The sequence below is a fragment of the Cibotium barometz genome, chromosome 6 (assembly GCF_041138505.1).
Source record: "Cibotium barometz isolate CiBa-2024 chromosome 6, ASM4113850v1, whole genome shotgun sequence".
In the NCBI taxonomy this organism is placed as follows: Eukaryota; Viridiplantae; Streptophyta; class Polypodiopsida; order Cyatheales; family Cibotiaceae; genus Cibotium; species Cibotium barometz.
In genome coordinates this window covers 42,301,707-42,320,974 of record NC_141051.1, presented here as the reverse complement: position 1 = coordinate 42,320,974, position 19,268 = coordinate 42,301,707, and the positions used below count along the sequence as shown (strand labels likewise).

Genomic DNA, 19,268 nt, shown 5'->3' with positions numbered 1-19,268 from the left:
CCTTACATTTGGACAGGCTGCATAGAGCTCTCCAGATGAGTTATTAGCTGCTTTAATCATCCACCCATGATCTACATCCATTGGCCACTTACATTTGTTGTAGAGATTTTTAGCCATAAGATTTATTTCAGACCCATGATCAATTAGAGCGACATACGGCTCTTCCAAGTCACCTATCTTGACAAGGGTTTCAGTGGTTGCTCTTGCCCAATGACTCCTGGAGTAATGACTCTTTGCGTGCCCCTTCAGCAGAGTGATTATATTCCACCACATTTTCTCTCTCTTCCCTTTGCTGTACCTGTACTCCATGAGTCTTGGAAGTGCTTGCTTCCCCTTGTGATGGAATAGACTCAATTATGGACTGCCTTTTCCTTCGTATAATATCAATTATCTCATCATGGAATTCTTTCTTTGCAATCCCCAAGACTTCCCCTAGTGTAAATTCCACCCTGCTGTTTAGAATCCTCTCTTCAAGCATCTTTTTGAGATCTGTTGCGGCTTCAATATCAGATTGAAGCTTGTAGAGTGGACTTTTCCCTTTACCCTTCTCCTTCTCATGCTTCATTTTTGCTGGCACTTCTTCCATTGATACTTCCTGTGGAGGTCTGCTATGTGATGGAGGCATATGTGATGGCCCAGGATCCTTCTTTTCACTTCCACGGGTAACTCTTTTTTATGGTCCTCCTTCCTCATTTTCCCTTTTACGCTTCTCCTCTACCTGTGCCTCATTATTCTGACATTTAGCAATGTAGGCATGAACAGATAAAGAATCCACAGGCTCCTCCCAGCCAGTCTCAAGACGTATACAGTCACCTGCCTCATGCAAAGCTTGCTTAGACACCTTCTTTGACGCAATTAATTCCATTGTTGATGGCCAAAAATCTTCATTCTCATAATCTTCATCATTCTCAGATCCCTGCATTGATTGACCAGCCTTTAACCCATAGGTTGCTGCCTCAACCATAGAGATGGCATGTCCAACAACCATGTCTTCAATCAGCTTTTTCATCCCTCCTTTTCCAAAATTTGTGCTTAATGGAAGACCAGTCTCTGTAAGGTGAATTTTCCCATCTTTGAAAAACACAAGTTGATTTCTAAGGGCTTCTTTATAGCTAGCACAATCTGTCTTTGCATGTTCTGGGTCATCACACCATATGCATCTGTATGTAAACCCTTCTTTGCTTTGAGGCCTTTGCATAGAAGCCTGCCCTAATGGTAGCCCCTTTTCTTCAATCCTGGACATCTTCAATTTTAGGTCTCGCATGCCCTTAATAAGTTCTTCCATCGGCCCTTCTACCTTTGGGATTGCAGCAGCTGGTTTTGGTAGATTCTCAGGGGAAACAGCAGTTATAGGAGTTGCCGAGCTCATCACCATTTTATCTCTCCTTCGCTGCCGCTTTGCTAGCATGGTGACCGCATCCTCGACATCATTCCAATCACTCTCTAGTCCCTGCTCTGTATCCTTATCCTCAAGGAGAATTTCCAGTTTTTCTTGGAGATCTTTCCCAGCTGCTTGTAAGAAGAGCTCTGTTTTTTCCCCATCCAAAGTTGTGCGCTCAATCCTTGACAGCTGGGCATATCGCTTCTCAAACTCTCTTAGCAACTCTGTGTGGCAGAAATTCCCATTTTGGGTTTTGTGACCCATTCCAAGAAAGTTCGTTTGGTCACTCGCTCGGAATCTTCCATGAAATACTCATCCTTTAAAGCAAGCTTGAACTCCTCCCAATTTCTGCCACCATGTGCTGTCTGCAATCCTCTTATGCGCTCTCTTATTTTCAGGAACACATACCAGCTCAAAGCTTCGAACCATATCCTCCTCAGTCACCCTATTTAGCTCCATTTCCTTTGTGTAATTGCGCAGGTACTTTGTGATATCCTTACCATCAAATTGATCCACCTTTTTCACAATTGATTGCAGTGCTTTGGTCGTGGAAATTTGTCCCCTCTCAACAGCTTGCTGCTGTTGCATATACATAGTAAACATCTGAAACAAATGCATAACCCCGGGGTCAAAATGAACCCCCTGACCCTCAGGATTCTCAGCCATAGCTTCCCTGTGTATTTCACCACACTCTCACCCCAGCAGTTTCACGTCGGGTTCACCAAAGTGCTGTCGTGACGTGGACGGTGTCGCTGGGAAAGTACGAGTCTCCTAGCTGTGAGAGTAGGTACCAATCTCCACAAGGAAACTCACACACATAACTCTCCAAGGAGCATAAGACATCTCCATTTTTGATGACATAAACATGTGCCAATTCACCTCAATACATCCCCAAATTCAGCCTGATGATTGCACATAAATTGTGTATCAAGTGCATGTCCCGTTCCAAGCATAGATTTACTGACTCCTTTTTCCGAATGCCTCAAACCAATCACATGTAGGCACAACATAATCTTCAAAAAAATCCCACACACATGTGACCATTCACATCACATACATCAAGTGACTCCAATTCCATCATTTCAAGGTGTCTCTTTATCTCCTGAAAACCTGCCTTTAAATTCCAATAACTCACAAACAAAAGATGACATATGGCATATCTATAACATGCTCATGTGATTTTAGGAAACTCCATGACTTGCATTCCAAAATCCAATCGAGTAGAAAATAAAACCCAATTTTCAGGAACCTTATTGTGTTTTTGATACATTTATTCCACGATTCTCCAAACCCAAAATCTTCTCATTCTCCAAAACCTTTAAGGGTTTATAAGCTATACGATTTTCCAAATCGTAGGTAATAGTAAATAAAAATAAAAAATCACTTATCTGAAAGTAAAACAAAGCGAATTTTTCTTTGATTTTCGCTAATCCCTATATGCTCGCTTCGCTGCAGACTGCGCAAGGAAGAGAATACGTATGATCTGAAAATCATCTCCTTAGATAGTACTCAATTTCCTCCGTAATTCTAACCCCAACAAGCTTTAAACAGCAGCTGCAGATTTGATTTTAAAATCACTGGTAGAAGACACCCCTGGTTCTCATTTTCTGCACACACCGTCAATATGCGCCCCCTTCTCTGGTTTTTCTCTCTTTCCCCGCAAGGAAATCGGCGCGCATCCCTTTTGCAGCTATTTTTTCGAAATTTCCTTCGTTGCCAATACACTGCGCCACCTTTTATGTAGCTTTAAATTCGGATATCTCCACGTAGGCTGCCACATAAGGATAGCAACATACGTAGCTGGCGCATTGAATGTATCGAGCTTGATTTGAGTCATCTTCTCTCGATTAGCTTTGGATTGAGAGGAGCTTCAGTGAGCAAGACTGGATGCTCTTTAGGAGCAACTCGAAGCTCATTAAAGAATATATGATCCCAAATCTTTTCCATGTCATCCCAGTTGGTTACGATACCATGCTCATTAGGATATTTCAAGGTCAATATTGCCCACTTAGATTGGACCTCATTACCAACATATGCATCTTTCTGAACCATGCTCACCATAACACCAGTGCGCCGAGAACGACCCACAATACTTGGAAACACTGCCCTAGGAGCATCATCTCCAGCAAACCAAGAGCCTTCTTGATCTCACATTTCCATACATGTCGAGAAGGGTGTTCCCTACTACAAGGTCTACCATAAGCATAAAGCTCCATAATTCACACCACACTTATGTACAGAAGCTTCGAGGCCTGACTCAGCCTCAGCTCGTCTTATTGAACCTCATTTACAATATGAACATATGTACATGGGCATCATATAATGACTCGTCATAACACTTAATCCCATGCATCTAGATTTGCATTTGATAGTCTCATATGCATGGTTTCACACCATAGACGTGCCATGGCACGACAACGCGCGGAAGCTCTGGGTAGTCTTCTTTCAGCCCTAAACACTCTTGAAAACCTTCTCATGCAGAAAAGCACCATCTGATGGAAAAACGCAAGTAGAGAGAGAGTAGAGAGAGAGAGTGAAGTGCTGGAAATTCAGTATATACTATGGTACAAAAAGGTACATATCTTTGCAGCCCTTGGCTGCCTTCATAAAAAGGTGGCTAACCCTAAAATCTGTCCCTTATGGGACCTCTAAGGATCCAAACCCCTAGTGGGATAATGACTCAAACAAAGAGTAAGTGTGCCTTTATATAGGCCTTGGAGTATGTGGGAAACTGGTCGACTGCTGGTCGGCCAGTTACTAATTCATAAATACAGCCGACTCAGCAGTCGGCCAGTTACTAATTCATAAATACAGCCGACTGGGTATTCTGGATGCGCCAGCTGCCAGCACCCTCTGTCCTGCAGCCGACAGCCCTCTGGTACTGCTGACGTCAGCCTCTATGCAGCCGACAGCCCTTCTGATCCATGCTTTGCTCCAAGTCCTGCTCCATGTCCATCTTCTACTGGTTCATAGTCTTTATCTGCTTGCCCCTTCTGGATTTAGTCTTGAGAAGGTCCATGGCATTGCTGATGCACATGACAAGTACCTTCCAGGAAAGGCCAATCCAGTTGCTGATGCTTTGAGCAGGAAGGGACAAGTATCTACGATTCAGACCACTAGACTTGACCTTGTTGGTACAGGACTAGAAGACATGAAGCACACGTACGCGGATTCCGAGGAATTCGGTACACAGTGGGAACAGGCATTGGATGCCACAGGACCATGCCATTTTCTGATACGCGATGGTTGGCTTTTCTACAAAGGCCGACTATGTATCATGAAATCATTCCGGGCAGCTCTTCTCCATGATGCCCATGACGCCATTACAGGTGGTCATAGGGGCATGAATTCGACTTTGGAGAAATTAGAACGGCAATACTATTGGCCAAAGATGAGGCGTGATGTGTTTACATATGTACAACGCTGTGACATTTGTCAAAAGGTGAAAGCTTCTCGTGGAAAGAAGATAGGGTTGTTACAGCCCTTGCCAATTCCTGAGAGTCTTTCCAGGACATTTCGATGGACTTTGTCACAAATCTGCCTCCCAGTCCGAGTAAGCGTAATACACAGTGCTTAACTATTGTTGATAGGTTTAGCAAATTTGTTATGCTTATTCCTTGCAGGGCCAATGTGACCGCCCGAGGATGTTGCCCAGTTATTCATTCGGCATTGGTACCCGATTGGCGAGATTCCTAGAACCATAGTGTCAGACCGAGATGCCAAGTTTACCTGTTATTTTTGGAGGGCATTGTTTGATAATTTTGGTACTAAGTTGAATTTTTTCAGTGCATTCCACCCACAACCCCAGTTGGCCTTTGATGTGCTGAAGTGTTGTGTCCATGATCAACAAGGTAAGTGGGAATCGTTTTTGCCTTTAGTTCAAGCTGTTTTGAATGACTCTTTTTCTTCAGCTATTGGCAGGACTCCATATGAGGCAGCGTTTGGAAGACCTTTCCAGTAACCAGGACTTCTTCTTCAGTACCGGAGGCGAACAGAGTGACGGAGTCTTACTAGGAGATCCTAGAGTCAGTTAAAGACAGATTGGCTAAAGCGCAAGAGACCTATACTCGACAGGCCAATAAAGACCGAAGGGATATGAAGTTTTCGGAAGGGGATTGGGTGTATCTTCGGATTATGAAGCAAAGCTTGAAGCAGGTGGGCAAGCGATGCCCAAAGTTGTCTTTCAGGAGCTTCGGACCATTTCCCATCTGGAAAAAGATTAATGAGGTGTCTATGCAGTTAAAGCTACCTCCGAGTTGGACTATGCACGATGTATTTCATGTCAGTTGGCTAAAGCCATATGCAGGTCCACCCCCTTCAGAGGTCAAAGACGAAGCGGAACCAGACATTGTGGATGAAGGAGTAGTAATGGTTCCAGAACAGATCCTTCTGCACCGTTTCAAGCATGGCTCAGGCCGAAGACTACGACAGTTCCTCACGAAGTTTCAAGACCGAGGAACTCATGAAGCGGTATGGCTCGACAAAGAATTTTTCGAAGACTATCCGGCATTATTGACGGATTATTTGGAGGCTATGCAGCTTCCGTCAAGTTAAGGAGAAGGGGATGTCACGTGCATCCCGCACTTGGATGCCACGTAGACATTTTTGTACAGAAGGTGCAGGACCTGGGATGGTGAACTGGTCCCATGTGAGCCTAGTCCGGGACGAGTCAGCCAGGGATCCATCTCAGTCGTCCGAGGTCAGGTGCGCATTGTCCTGCACATGAGTCCAAGGTCAGATGTGCACTGTCTTGCACATGAAACAGTGCCAGTCCGCGCTGTGAGTCTCCCTCTAGAATGATGTCAGTGGCTCTGTGTATCTGGTATGGTACCGGATGCCAGATCACTGAGTAGACTATGTTTAGGACAAGGGGCCAGCCCATAGGGCTACCCCGGAGCTTAGTATGGGCATAGGAATGGTGTGAAACCATCCCCATGTGGGCCAGTAAGGCCCAGGCTGGACCCACCAGCCATGGAAGGGCCGTGGGATAGTCCTAAGGCAAGAATAAGGCCATTTTCAGGAGGTTACAGCCTTCATAGGGCTGTAGGGCAAGTATGGGGCAGCCCATACAGGCTGCCCAGCCCATGGATTGTGGGCAAAGGCTATGCCCAGCCTTCTAGAAGCAAGCGCCTGCCTCCCCAGCTTGCTAGGGAATTTACGCAGCATTTATTGGTATTTATTTGAGCATTTAATGCTGAAAATACTCAGTCGTGGGAATATGCTGCTGGCCGCCTGTTTTTATGCTGGCTGACTGCCCCTGAAGGGTAGTATAAATAGAAAAGGTCCACAATCCCATCAGTCATCTCATTTTTCACCAAGTGCTCAAGCAAACCAAGGGGCCAAGACAGCCAAGGGCTTGCTAACGCAAAGGGGTGAAGGATTCAGGTCAAGGGCAGGATTTTCCAGCCAAGAAAAGGTCAAGTTTCCTGTATTTGTTTTCAGATTTACATCATTCTAATAAAGCAAATACACCATCCGTAGTGGGGGCCCTACAGAGGGTAATTGGGACCCAATATTGTGTCCTCTCCGTCTCTCTCCCTCTCTCTCTCTCTATTTTCTGCACATCTCCTTTCAGTTTGTGCATTAATTTCCATCGCGAAAAGAGTGCTGATTTCTGAGTTTTGAAGTACCGATCCTTCTCTGAAGCTTCCGCATACTACAAGCGAGGTATTGGCCCAGTCTTTTGGAGAGTGGCTCACCTTCAAGCGGCTCCCGCCAGAGCTAGAGGCCTAGGAGCAGAGCCTAGCTGGGATTTGAGGCAGATACAAGGTCACCCTCCACATCAACTCTTCCATCCCTCCTGAGTGCCCCCCCTCCCCCCCCCCCCCCCCCCCGTCCCGATTGGGTAGGGATTTTTACCAGACATGATATGGTGCAGATGGAGGCACCCTCATGACTTTCTCTATAGGGCTAGAGGGCAAATTGAGGCAATCTGACGAGAGAGAGATTGTGGAGATTATTGTCATGGGAGGGTTGATCATTGATGTGGCTGTAGTGGGATCCGGGTGAGTGGCAATGGCACAATCTGTTCACCCCCAGGGGCACCCCGACATCCCCTTCTTTGAGTATGGAGCCCACAGTCGGCCAGCAGCAGGAGAGTCCCACGACTCATGAGGTGCAGTCGGCTATCTCACAGATGTAGTCGGCCAGGCTCAGTGTCCACCTGCCACTACAGGGCTGCCTCCCAAGCCACAGAAAAATGGGAAAAAATAGGGGAAAAATGCGGGGAGTGAGGAAAAATGATAAAACACCTGATAAGGGCGGGCACACCCACAACAAAGGCCCTGGTGTATAAAACTGGACAGGAGATGACTTCTAACAACCGGACCACTCCATGGGACCAATCGCTAGGTTGGACCTAACACTGGGACCCTTTGGGGGGTGGGTGGGGCCTCCACTCCAAACGGATGATCTTGAGATAAATGCTCGAAATGGTTTTTGACATTGGGACGCTCTGGAGGGTGGGGGGGCCTCCACTCCAGACGGATGATCCTGAGATAAATGCTTGAAACGGTTCTTTGACACGACTGTTTCCACTTGGGTTCCTTTGGGGTGGGTGGTGCTGCCTCCACCCTCTCTACTGCCACCTACCCCCATCCTCATCCTCGGGGTAGGGTGCTGGGGCTTTGTCTCAATGGAGGGAAGAGGTGGCGTGGAGGCGCTCGGTCCACTGTTGCCACTTTGCGGAGGGGATGGGGCTGGACCGGCGTACGGAGCTCGCCTAGATTGGTGATGAGGGCAAGCTCTGGCAACGTGACACATTTGACAACAAATGAAACATTAGCCAAGATGGCCTGCATATTCCACCCGTTGAAACATGGGGTCCCCCTGCAGGCATCAAAGAGAGATGACATGCGGTACTATCTCCGGAGAGGAAATGCTGATGTGGAGTGAAGGAATCCCAGCCACCCGTGTGCCAACATCGAGGCCGCTGTTGCTGGGGATTCCAACACTCGTTCTCCCAATGACAGGGAGAAGCGAAGGTACTCCTTCCAGAGGCCTGGAAAACAGATTGTGATCGGGAATCCAGATACTCCAGCTAGAGGGTCGGAGAGGCGGGATCAAAACCATTCTACCAACGTGCGAAAAACATTTGGGCCGTGTGCAACACAATGGGGCTCAGCTGAAGCACGCAGTCTGAAGCTGCTGGGGTGTCGAACTCCACTTGGTAGTAGCGACCCCCGAGGGTATGGATATCTATGATCTTGTCCGGCTCGCCAAGGAGGCTGGCCTGGAGCAAGTCACGAACCTGGCTGTGCGTGGGACGGCTACCCACAATCTTGCAAACCAATGGTACTGTTGATGCGAGGAGCTGGTGGTCCGCTTCGGAGAAGAGGCAGGGGGACAGCGGCCTCGGTTGGGGATGACGGAGCGGCTGCCTCCTGAAGGGGTGAAGGCCAAAGGAAGCCAACACTTGCCGAAAAAAGAAAACAGCCCAAATGCAAAAAACCTGTTGTGAAGAAGGGGTGAGGGGGAGAAAGCGAGGCAGGGGCGCGAGGAGCAAAGCAAGGCAAGGCAAAGGGGGTGCTCACAGGAGGGAAAAGTAGGCAACACAGAGGTGGGAGAAGGCAGAGAGGAAGGGCTGCAAGGGGGACTCAAATGAGGTGGGACGAAATGGAGGCAAGGCCACACAGGAGCAGCGGCAGCAGGGCAGAAAACAGAAAACATTTATGTCCAATCTTACAAAATCCTCCTGTCAAAGAAATTCTCTTCTGCCAACTTGAACTATATGGAGAAACAATGGTGCTGACTTTCCCATCTGTGCTTGATACACTTGCTGCCTGCTATCTGATCTGAGTGGTATCCTGAAGCTTAGGGTAATCTCTCTCAGAATTACTAACTTCATGACAACTCTCTGAAGTGGCATTCCATCTTCCCTCTTAAGACAAAGTTGGAAGTTTGTTTCTTCTTGTCTGGGATGGCCTTCTCCTCTTTCTTGATGGTACTAGGCTTCTGCTCTTGCTGAGGCTTGGATGAAGAAACCTGTCCCCTCTTTGCATTTTTTCATCACAATTGACTCAGCGCCAAAGCTTTGTCAAACAAGATGGCTCTTCTCTGGTCCCTGAATTGGACTCCACGTCAGTGGACTTGTTTGGCACCTTGAACTTAGTACAAGCCTCAAGGATAGGAGTAAATGTGGCTGAAGAGCCTCGAGAAATGTCTTCCAGCTGTAAACAACTGGACCAAGCTCATCGTATGCTGCACTTCAAGCTGGCACCACCATGTGGCTGCATCCCCTCCCAGATAGATGGATGCTTGTCTTATCCTCCTTTGTATGACAACTCAAACTGATTTCGCCATGTGAATAACTCGCCTGGAGAAGTCTTGCCTGAGAACATGTCAGGGGCATTTTAATGCAGAGGTCTATTTTGTGATGTGATGGTGTCTCCTAGATGCCAGTCCAACAAATGAGGGCAAGATTCTTGAGCTTCTGATTTATCTTCCTCCATGTGTCGCTTTTGCTTGGCTTTTACCTCCTTACTTTGATGATGTCGGTCTTGATCAGCTTCTTTTCAAAGTCGCTTGTCTCTGTCCTGCTCCAACTGCAGCTGTTGCTCAAGAAGTTTTGGGTGACAAGTGTTGCTCACGGGCATGTTGCTCTTCAGCCAATTGATGCTCCATCAGTTGCATGTGCTAGTGAGAGTTCATCTCAGTTTGGTATTTGGTATTCAGTAGCATCCACTCATTGGTTTGAGATTCGTAGGGTCTAAGAGCTATGGAGAGTGGTATTCCATCTCGACTGGAGAAATGAAATGAAATGATATATTAACGTCTCTAAGAGGCCATAGTGGCCTATGAGACCAAAATTGAGAATACATGTGTAGAAAATGGCTCTTGTAATGAGCCATTTTCGTGCCCAAGGCCTCAAGGGGGCTAGTCCATGTCCTCTCTGTGTCCACCCTTGGGAGGCATTAGGAGAGAGAGAGAGAGAGAAAGAAAGAAAGAAAGATTTTATTAACGTCTTCCAAAAGACTGAACTCGGTCTATGAGACAAATCGGAGTACCTGTATAGGGTATCCTCTGTCATCCCAACAAAATGAAAAAGTACTGAATAAAAAAAGCTGAATCTGGGTGTGCAGGGGATGGAGCTCTACTACTAGGAGAATGCAAAGCTATATGCATGGAGTATACAATCATGATATGCAACCTAGCTAGCTCCATCCTGTACCATACTGGGGGTATAAAATGGTATACATCAGTGAAGGGGGTGTCCACAGCTCCCTGAAGAACATGCCTGGGTGTGCTCTGAAGCGAGCCAGTCGCGCCGCACCCTCTCTGTGAAACTGAGCTCTGATCTCTGTCATCTCTCTGTGGTATAGGCGTGGTGTCCGAAAGCCAGGTGTCCTCTGTCTCCTGCGGGCTCTAAGTGTCTCTGCTCTCTGGAGAGTAATTCCTTGTCGTGTAGGGGCTGGGAGGGGGATGGATCTCTGAAAAAATGTAGTAATCTGTGTCTGTCGCCCCCCCTCTGGAGCTGTTTGAGCCTGTAATAATGTCTCTCTGTGGCGCTGTATGTCTAGAATGTATCTCCCCAGTATGCGCTGGTGTGCTGCCTCAAAGATCTGGCGTAGGGAATGTGGCTCTCTGAATAAAATGGGATATCTCTCTCTGATGGCTGTATATGCTCTGCATCTGCATACATAATGCTCCTCACTCTCCACCTCCTCTCTGCACAATCTGCATACCCTCTCCTCTCGGGGGATCCGTGCTGCTCTGCCAGTCTCAATCTCCAATCGGTGTGATGAAACTCTGAGCTGACCAATAGCCACTCGGAGCCGTGTGGTAAAAAGCCCTCCATGTATCTAGGCCTCTCTATAAATCCATCATCAGTGATACTCATGAAGTGATCTCTGTAGTATAGCATCTTCGGTGGAAGAGGCTGTGTAGGCGATATCCATGTCTCTCGTGTATAGAGCTGCCATAGATCTTGTCTCAATACTCTGTTCCTCTCACTATGAGAGAGACAGATATGTGGTGCATCCCTGTCATACTGGAATGGTGGTAGATGATCCATGTCTAGGCCATGCTGTGAGAACCAATGTGTGACCTGTGCATACCATGATCCTCTGTCTCCTGCCTTAGCCAACTGTCTAGATGCCTCAAAAGCTCTGTATGATAATCTGTCCTGTGGCATCTCTCTGAATCTGTCTAGCAGGCATATAGTCCGAAATATGGCCTCTACCATCATAGGAGGCGCAGCAAACTCTGCTCGGATAATGTCATGAGGTACTGACGGTTTGCCCATCACCTCCGGAGAGTGATAGAAACTCAGTTCGCTGGTTTTATAAAGCATGTTCTTTTGGACTAACCTTATACAAACCTGCACCTACTCTTGGGCATTGATGACGTGAGTAGGGATTTCATAGCTTACTGTCCACTCCATGCATGATAGAGTTGATGAACCTACACTTCATGTTCGGACAGACATGGGAGTTACTGGTTGCACTTTTGAGTCAAAGTCTTTTTTAAAGTTTAGATTAATGTTTGGTTCTGGCTCGTAAGTGCTTTAGGTCTAGAGTTTAGAGTTCTCTGTTTTGCTATTTTGTGTTGTTGTTAGTGTATTAACACATAAAAAAAAATGATGAAGACGTGGCGTTTGAAAAAGAGGCGCTCAATGCTGAGTTCAAAGGCGTCGAAGCACAAATAGCAGCATCAAAGTGTGGCCAAGTAGTCAGATGTGGGATGAAGTGAGCATGCGATGGTGATGGTAGGCCAGCGAACGCTCTTGGCTACCAGGACACAGAGGACTGGTGGTTGAATGGTCACTGTTACTATTGCTGACTTCTGAACCTTGCTCTAATACCAACTGAGAGCTATGGAGGGTGGTACTCCATCTCGACGAGAGAGAGAGAGAGAGAGAGAGAGAGAGAGAGAGAGAGAGAGAGAGAGAGAGAGATTAACGTGTGCGAAAGGCCAAAGTGGCCTATGAGACCGAAACATAGTACACAGCTGATGGTGTCTCAATCAAAAGTAACTCAAAAAGGACTAAAAAAGTCCTAAAACAGTCCTAAACAGCTATGAAAGGAAAATACTCCTGCTGAGGTACAACAAAAGTGTGTAATATCTACAGCTAGCATAAGAGTGGTGTAATCTGCTCATCTCAGTATCTCTCTCATGGGGTGCTGTAAGATAGAGAAACTAAAGTGGCGGGGCAGTCGTCTCCTGTGGCGGGTGATGATGGCTCTAATCCACCGGTGATGAAGCGGCCGTGGACGAGGTCCTGGTAAGCGTGGGCATCTCGCTCGACAAAGTGCTATGGCTCTGTCAAGGGTGACTCCTCCTGAAGGACGTCTATGGGACATTTGGCTTGCCGAGGGGGTTAGTGGAGGTCTTGGTCGTATCTGCCGGGGTGGTCCTAGCCCTGAAAAAATCTGTCATGGCTTGCTTGCGGGGTGGATTCTGGTTACTGTCCTGGCTCGTAGGAGAGCCTCTTGATGGTGTCTGAGCTCCAATAAGAAAAGCCCCAAACACCTCTGATCCTCATACTCCATCACATGTCGTAATGGTCCAAAACCCTCTCGGAAGAGACACCAGTATCTCCCTCGTATCTCATAGTACACAGTACATCGGCATATGTAGTGCTCCTCTGACTCCACTTCCTGGTGACATAGCTGATAAATGTGGCCTTTTGGCTTCATCCCCTCGTATCTGCCAGTCTCTACCCTCAACTGATGTGATGAAGTGCGGATCTGTCCAATGGCACTGCGAATGCCATGTGAGAGATGGATGTCCATGTATGTAGACCATGTCACAAAGCCATCTGGGGAGAGATGTAGAAAATGGTCCCGATAGTGGGCCATCTTCGTGCCTAGTGGTAGGGAGGGACTAGACCATGTCCTTTCTGCATCTAGCCTCACGATGTCCATCCTGATCATCCTACTCTGCTCAGAGCGACTAAGGTCCAAGAAGGGGCAGTCCAGGCTGTAATCAAATGGAGGGAGTGCATCAATCGTCATGCCATGTAATCTCAGCCAGGTACACATCTGGGTGTACCAACATCGCGTATCGCCGTCTGCTGCTAACTGCCTGGAAGAGAGAAGTGCTAGGTGTGGGTATCTCTGTTTGGGGAGCTCCCATATCCTTTGCAAAAATGTCACTGACTGGAACAGGGCTTCGGTAGCGACTAGTGCGGGTCCTATCTCTGCTGTGAATCTCATGAGGTACCGATGGTTTGCTCCGAATCATGCGTGCGATCATAGTCACCAGTAGTTTCTCTAGTACCTGCCATCCATGAGAGAAGAAGAAGAAGAAGAAGAAGAATATATTATCATCCTCGGGAGGCCGAAAAACGGCCCATGGGACTCCCACGAAGTAAGTACAAAAGCTGTAAACAAAGCCTCCTCCTTTCATGGGAGGGGAAAAAAAAAAAAGAGACTAGTGTGTGGCCAATTGCGTTACAAGGTAGTCACGGTGCTTGAGAATTTTAATGAAGTATATGCCAAGGGCAGCAAGTTGGCCATGCGAGAGCAAATTCACTAAGTTGGTGTCAAAAGAGAGAGAGAGAATGCTAGAGAGATGATATTGCATGACTCAACGATTACTAGAGTGATTGATTTAGAACTCATAGAGTACATGCCTTTTTGTAGGTATAAAAATCTTATCTTTTGACTCAATCACATCACACACACTAATAAGATGAGTACACATGGCATACTTATCTTATCCCCATTTAAGGGTAGGTTCACACATACTTACACATACAAACACACAAACTTGGGTACACATATAGAAGGTGGACACACACGATACTCCGAAATACCCAACAGGGTCCAGCATTGGTTTGAGATTTATGAGGTTCTAGCGTCAATTTGTGATTCAAATAGCATCAAACACCAGTTTGTAGCTGCCTGTGTTTAGGGTTTGTGCAGTTTGTGTTTTCATGCAAGTCATCTGCAATTTTATTTTGTTGGTGCTCAACCATCTGATGCAAATAGCTCGAATCTACACGTCCAACATCTAGCATGGCTTAGGCTCAGGTTCAAAACTCGGAAGGTGGTCCAAGAATTTAAATGGTTCATGGGAAGTGTGGACGTTGTTCGATTCTAAATTAACACTCACAACCCTACCTTTGTGCCCTACCTTTGTGCATTTATGGGGGGATGGGGTGGGTTTTTTTATTCTTGGGGGGGGGTTTACAATACTGAAGGCTTTATAGTAGACTTTTGATGTTTTTTAATTCTAAATGTTTTAATGGTACTGTCACCACAGGGCTGTGTAATATGTCTGTTCCTTGCATTGGGTTGGGTGTTTGCGGCTTCAGTAAGGTAAGAGATAATGCTTATCACAGGTTTTCTGAATTTTATGCTCCTTGTAGAGTGGTCTTATGTGTATTGCCTTGCAGAGGCAAGGAGCTAAAACGAAATAAGGGAGGGCATTCAGAGAACAGCTTTGCTTTTCTTTATCCAGACTTAAATGATTTGGAGTATTCTGTGCAAGAGAAGCTGCCTCGTGTTTCTGTTGTGATGCCCGTAAAGGGTGTTTCAGAGCATAGTATAAGCAATTGGAAAAGTCAGGCAAGTTTTTGAACTTCACGTAACGGGCCTTATTTGGCCAGTACTCACTAACAAATATCGATACAACCCCAAAGTTAGCATTTTGATTTGTTATCAAGTAAAAATCCACTACAGTTTTAACTTCTAGCATCAGCTAATGTCATTTGAAGAGCAATTATTGTCGTTGAAACACTTGATAACTATAGGTTTCCATGTGCTAGGTTATATCTCTATATGGGGGACCTCTGGAGTTTTTTTTTGTTGTCGAGAGTAAAGACGATCAAGCGTATGCAGCAATATCAAAATTGCTATTTGCATTGAAGGTCAGCACAAATAAATGTTTCCATATTGTGCCTTTGTTTCATTGGCTTGTCATGGGTAGGCCTTAGTGATGCTTCTTGAGTCAAGGCTCTGTTTAACATACTCAAGGCTATTCTTAAAAATGAAAAAAGCAAGTAAAACTCTAATGAGGTCACAACACTCAGAACGCATGTACACACATCCAAATGGAAGAACTCAAAGCTCTAAAACACCCACCCACCCACACACCCACACACTTATCTTTTTGGTGAAATCCACTGTTTCATTATAATTAAAATGTACATGCATGGCTGTCTCGGGACAGCCAGTAGCAAAAAGCTAAAAACAGTGATAAAACACTTCCAGCTGAGGCAAGGAAAGCTGTCCAAGGAAATGAGCATCTTGAAGAGACTGAAGCAAAGAACAATGAAAATAAGCATAAACATCCACTGAGGTATGCTGAAATAATTGTGTTCCGTGCATGATATACGGTCCATAGAGCCCACTAGCGGCACCAGGAGAAGAACTGAGCATAATCAGGGAGGGAAGCAAATCTATCAAAGAGCTAGAAATGCCTGCCAAAAGTGAGGCTGGGAAAACGAGCATGGAGTAGAGTTGTCAAACAAGCAAAAAAATCACGAACTGTAGGACATGCCCATAAAAGATGCAGCACAGTCCCACGTGAATGTGAAGAAGTCGGACAAACTGATGAAGCAATCCGCCTGACAGCCAACAAAGAACCCATTGGGAGTGCACTCACCAAACACCGCCAAAGGAAAACCCGCTGCTTCAAAGGAAGTTTACTTTTCCAGATGTGATGAAGACAAGTCTTCCACCATGCAAGAGACTTGTCCAAGTACCATAGCTGATTACCATGCTCCTTAATCCATGGCTGCGGGAGAAGAATGTGATAGGCATTTTTAGCTGTCAGATTTGCAGAGGAGGAGGAATAACTTGGGAGCCCACGATCAAACCTCCAATCTAGGAGTGGCAGAGTAGAGAACAATGACGGAACCAGTTGAAACGTCTGCAACATAGTAATAATAGCATGCCAAACAGGCCCATGGTGCATACCCAAATGATGATGCCTCCTGGCTTGAGGGAAAGAGAGGGTGCAGCCCCTTTCATCGATCACATCAGCCATGGTACAAATTCCCCTGCAATGAAGAAAATAAGCCTTTTGTGGTTGAGAAAGGGCTAATGGGCAATCAAAAACATGGCTCCAATGTATGCTTTGCTGGCAAAGGGTGTTGCCATGATTTGGAGGGCGGCCCAACCATTTCAAATAAGAGAGTAATTGTTGCCAAGTCATGAAGCAGACGAGTAGAAAAGGGACAACCAGGAACGCGTCCCTGAAAATACCCAAATATGACATCTTGTATACTAGGGATCCAATGCCCAAGAGCACCTGTCCGAAGGGAGGCTAACATACTAGAAAGCAGAAGTGTCCAAGGTTTCTGCTGCTCCACAAATGTCAATAAGAGTGTTGCCTTCCTCGCTTATACATGAAAATGAATATTAAGAATGTTCAAGCCCCATGCATTTTTGGCGTACATACATAATTATACCAAAGTAGACGAACCGCTTTACGGTCCGTTTTAGTGTGCCAGAGACATTCCATTGCTTTGGACATGAATCGATCAATATCTGCAGAGGACCAATGAATGAGAGGCAAATTGAACTGGACATACGCCATAATGATAGACTGAACAATCCGAAGGCAAAAATGAAGCAGCCAGTAGAAGGTTTCCATTAATCAAGCTTATGAGATAAAGCTTATGAAGCACCCACTGCCTTTCTTGTGCCAAAGAAATATGCCATCCAATGGGGTACCCCAAATGCCGCACCACCTGATCTGGAGGAATCAAAAGACCTGGCCACAACAATTTATGCCAGTCACGCTCCTTCAAGGCCAAGAGCTTGGATTTGTCAAAATTTACTTTTAAACCCGCTGCTAGACCATACAAGTCAAGGGCATGCATAATCTGTTGAAGATCTGACTCAGAGTTTTGTAAAAAGAAAAAAGAATCATCCGCATATGCTTGACTAACAAAAGGAGAACTCCGAGAAATGTTAATGCCCTGTAAATGTTGCATTGAAACCAGGGCATCCATGTGTAATAGCAGGGGGTGAGTGGCAATAGCATATAACAAAGCACTCAATGGACAGCCTTGCCTCATAGAGTGGCCTAAGGTCCAAGAGGAGGAAAGGGCATATGCCAATAGGCAACGTGCAGTGCCATCCTCATAGAGTCAATAAACGACATTCTGCATTTTCGACCCAAGCCCCAATCGAGCCATGACTGCAGCAATGAAGTCCCAATGAACTGTGTCAAAAGCCTTTTCAATATCCACCTGCATAATGAGAACATCTTGATCTGTGTATTTGGCATATTCAATATATATAAAAGCATTGGTAATATTATCCATGATTTGCCTACGTGGGACCATAGTAACATGAAACATTTCGTCCGTTTCATCGTTTCAAAGGTTTCGTTTCGTTTCGTTTCGTTTCGTCTGTTTTGGATGAAACGCAAAGGTTTCGAAATGACTCTTCTTATATACACATACCAAATTTATAACATAGCCAACAAAAAGATGAAGATACATTTTTTGGGACTAGTGGGTATGAAATTCATGATGTTGGGAGTAGGTTTTTTGGTATTTTCAAAATTTGCCCAAGAAAAGGAGAGGAAGAAAGGAGGAAAGAAACAAGTTGGAAGGGAAGAGGGAGGTGTGAAGAAAAGGGAAGGAGGTGAGAAAGAAAAGGAGAGAAAGAGGAGGAGGGAAGAGGAGGGGTGGACCGTGGAGGAGAAGAGAGAAAGAGGAAGACGAGGCGTGGAGGAGAAGAAGTGAAGGAGCGAAAAGGAGGAGTGGACGAGGAGAAGTGGTGGAGCAACAGGTTGCGGCCGAGAAGAAGCATCAGATGCGTGAAGTGGTAAATGGGCAGCAAACAAGGACGGAAACAACGGCAAAAATCGCATTTGCAAAAAACAACCTTTCGTCCTTTTTTTTGACCTCACTTTACATTTGGGCGAAACACCGTTTCGATGGGCAGGTTTCGTTTTGTTTCGAAACGTTTCGTGCCGTTTCGAGAGGGCAAAATGGGTTTTTATGTTACTCTGTGTGGGACAAACCCATGCTGGATGCAACCCACGATGGAGAAGATGCGACAATCTAATAGCCAGCATCTTCGAAACCAACTTATACACCACAGGCATTAGTGTAATTAGGTGCCAATGTGACAATCGTGCACATAACTGTTTTTTGGGGATCAATTGCAACAAACCTTGTTTCCACAAAGAGGGCAAAGAACCAGAGATCCCTGCATGATTGATCATATGTAGCAGAATTGGGCACAACTGATCCCACAATTCAGCAAAGAATTCTACTGTCAGACCATCCCATCCAGGGGATTTAGAGCATCCCAATCGTGCCAATGCAATAGACAACTCATCCTCTGTAAATAGCCTCATCCAAAGATAAAATGGGTTGGACTTGCCCAAGGAATACATTTCTGGCATCCATCTCAGGAGAAGAAAAAGGGCCAGGGGCAGCAAATAAGTCATTATAATAATTGTGTTATCATCAAGCTGGTGCTTATTTTCTGTCCAGGAACCATCTGGCCTTTGGACCCGATGAAGTGAGTGCATCCGACGGGAGGTATGAAGGCTTGTAAAAAAAAAGCCTTAGAGGAGCATGCGTGTCCTTCATGGCTTTCTGACGTGAACACAATTGCCATTTGGAGAGCTTACGACAATCATTGTCAGCCTGAAAGCAAGAGTGCTCATGAGAAGACAAAGAGCGATGCTGAGAAATATCTGTGAGAGATTGAATTTGATTCTTAGCATTTGCGACATATCGGCGCAAGTCTCCCATATGTTGGAAGAGAATGACTCAAACACAAGAGCTTGCAGCCAAGGAAGTGCAGAGGAGATAGAGAAGAGTGAGAGTGAGAGAGAGAGAGAGAACTCACACAATGCTCAAGAATATCTTGATTGTCTTGATGAGGCTCAAGGGAGACCTCGTATTTATAGTGATACAAGGGTATGGGCGGGCGCCCAACTTATGGGGCGCCCGGCGGACCAAATACAAAGA

General features: G+C 46.0%; 1 protein-coding gene across 1 annotated transcript in view; it reads left to right on the top strand.

The window, feature by feature from the left end:
• LOC147637769 (uncharacterized) overlaps positions 1 to 19,268 on the top strand; it is a 68,491-nt gene that overhangs the window by 14,376 nt on the left and 34,847 nt on the right. Inside the window, exons 2-4 of the mRNA XM_086799589.1 lie at positions 14,588 to 14,643; positions 14,721 to 14,892; positions 15,093 to 15,194. Coding sequence (XP_086655715.1) covers positions 14,588 to 14,643; positions 14,721 to 14,892; positions 15,093 to 15,194 — 330 coding nt within the window. The remainder of the gene's footprint in view (positions 1 to 14,587; positions 14,644 to 14,720; positions 14,893 to 15,092; positions 15,195 to 19,268) is intronic.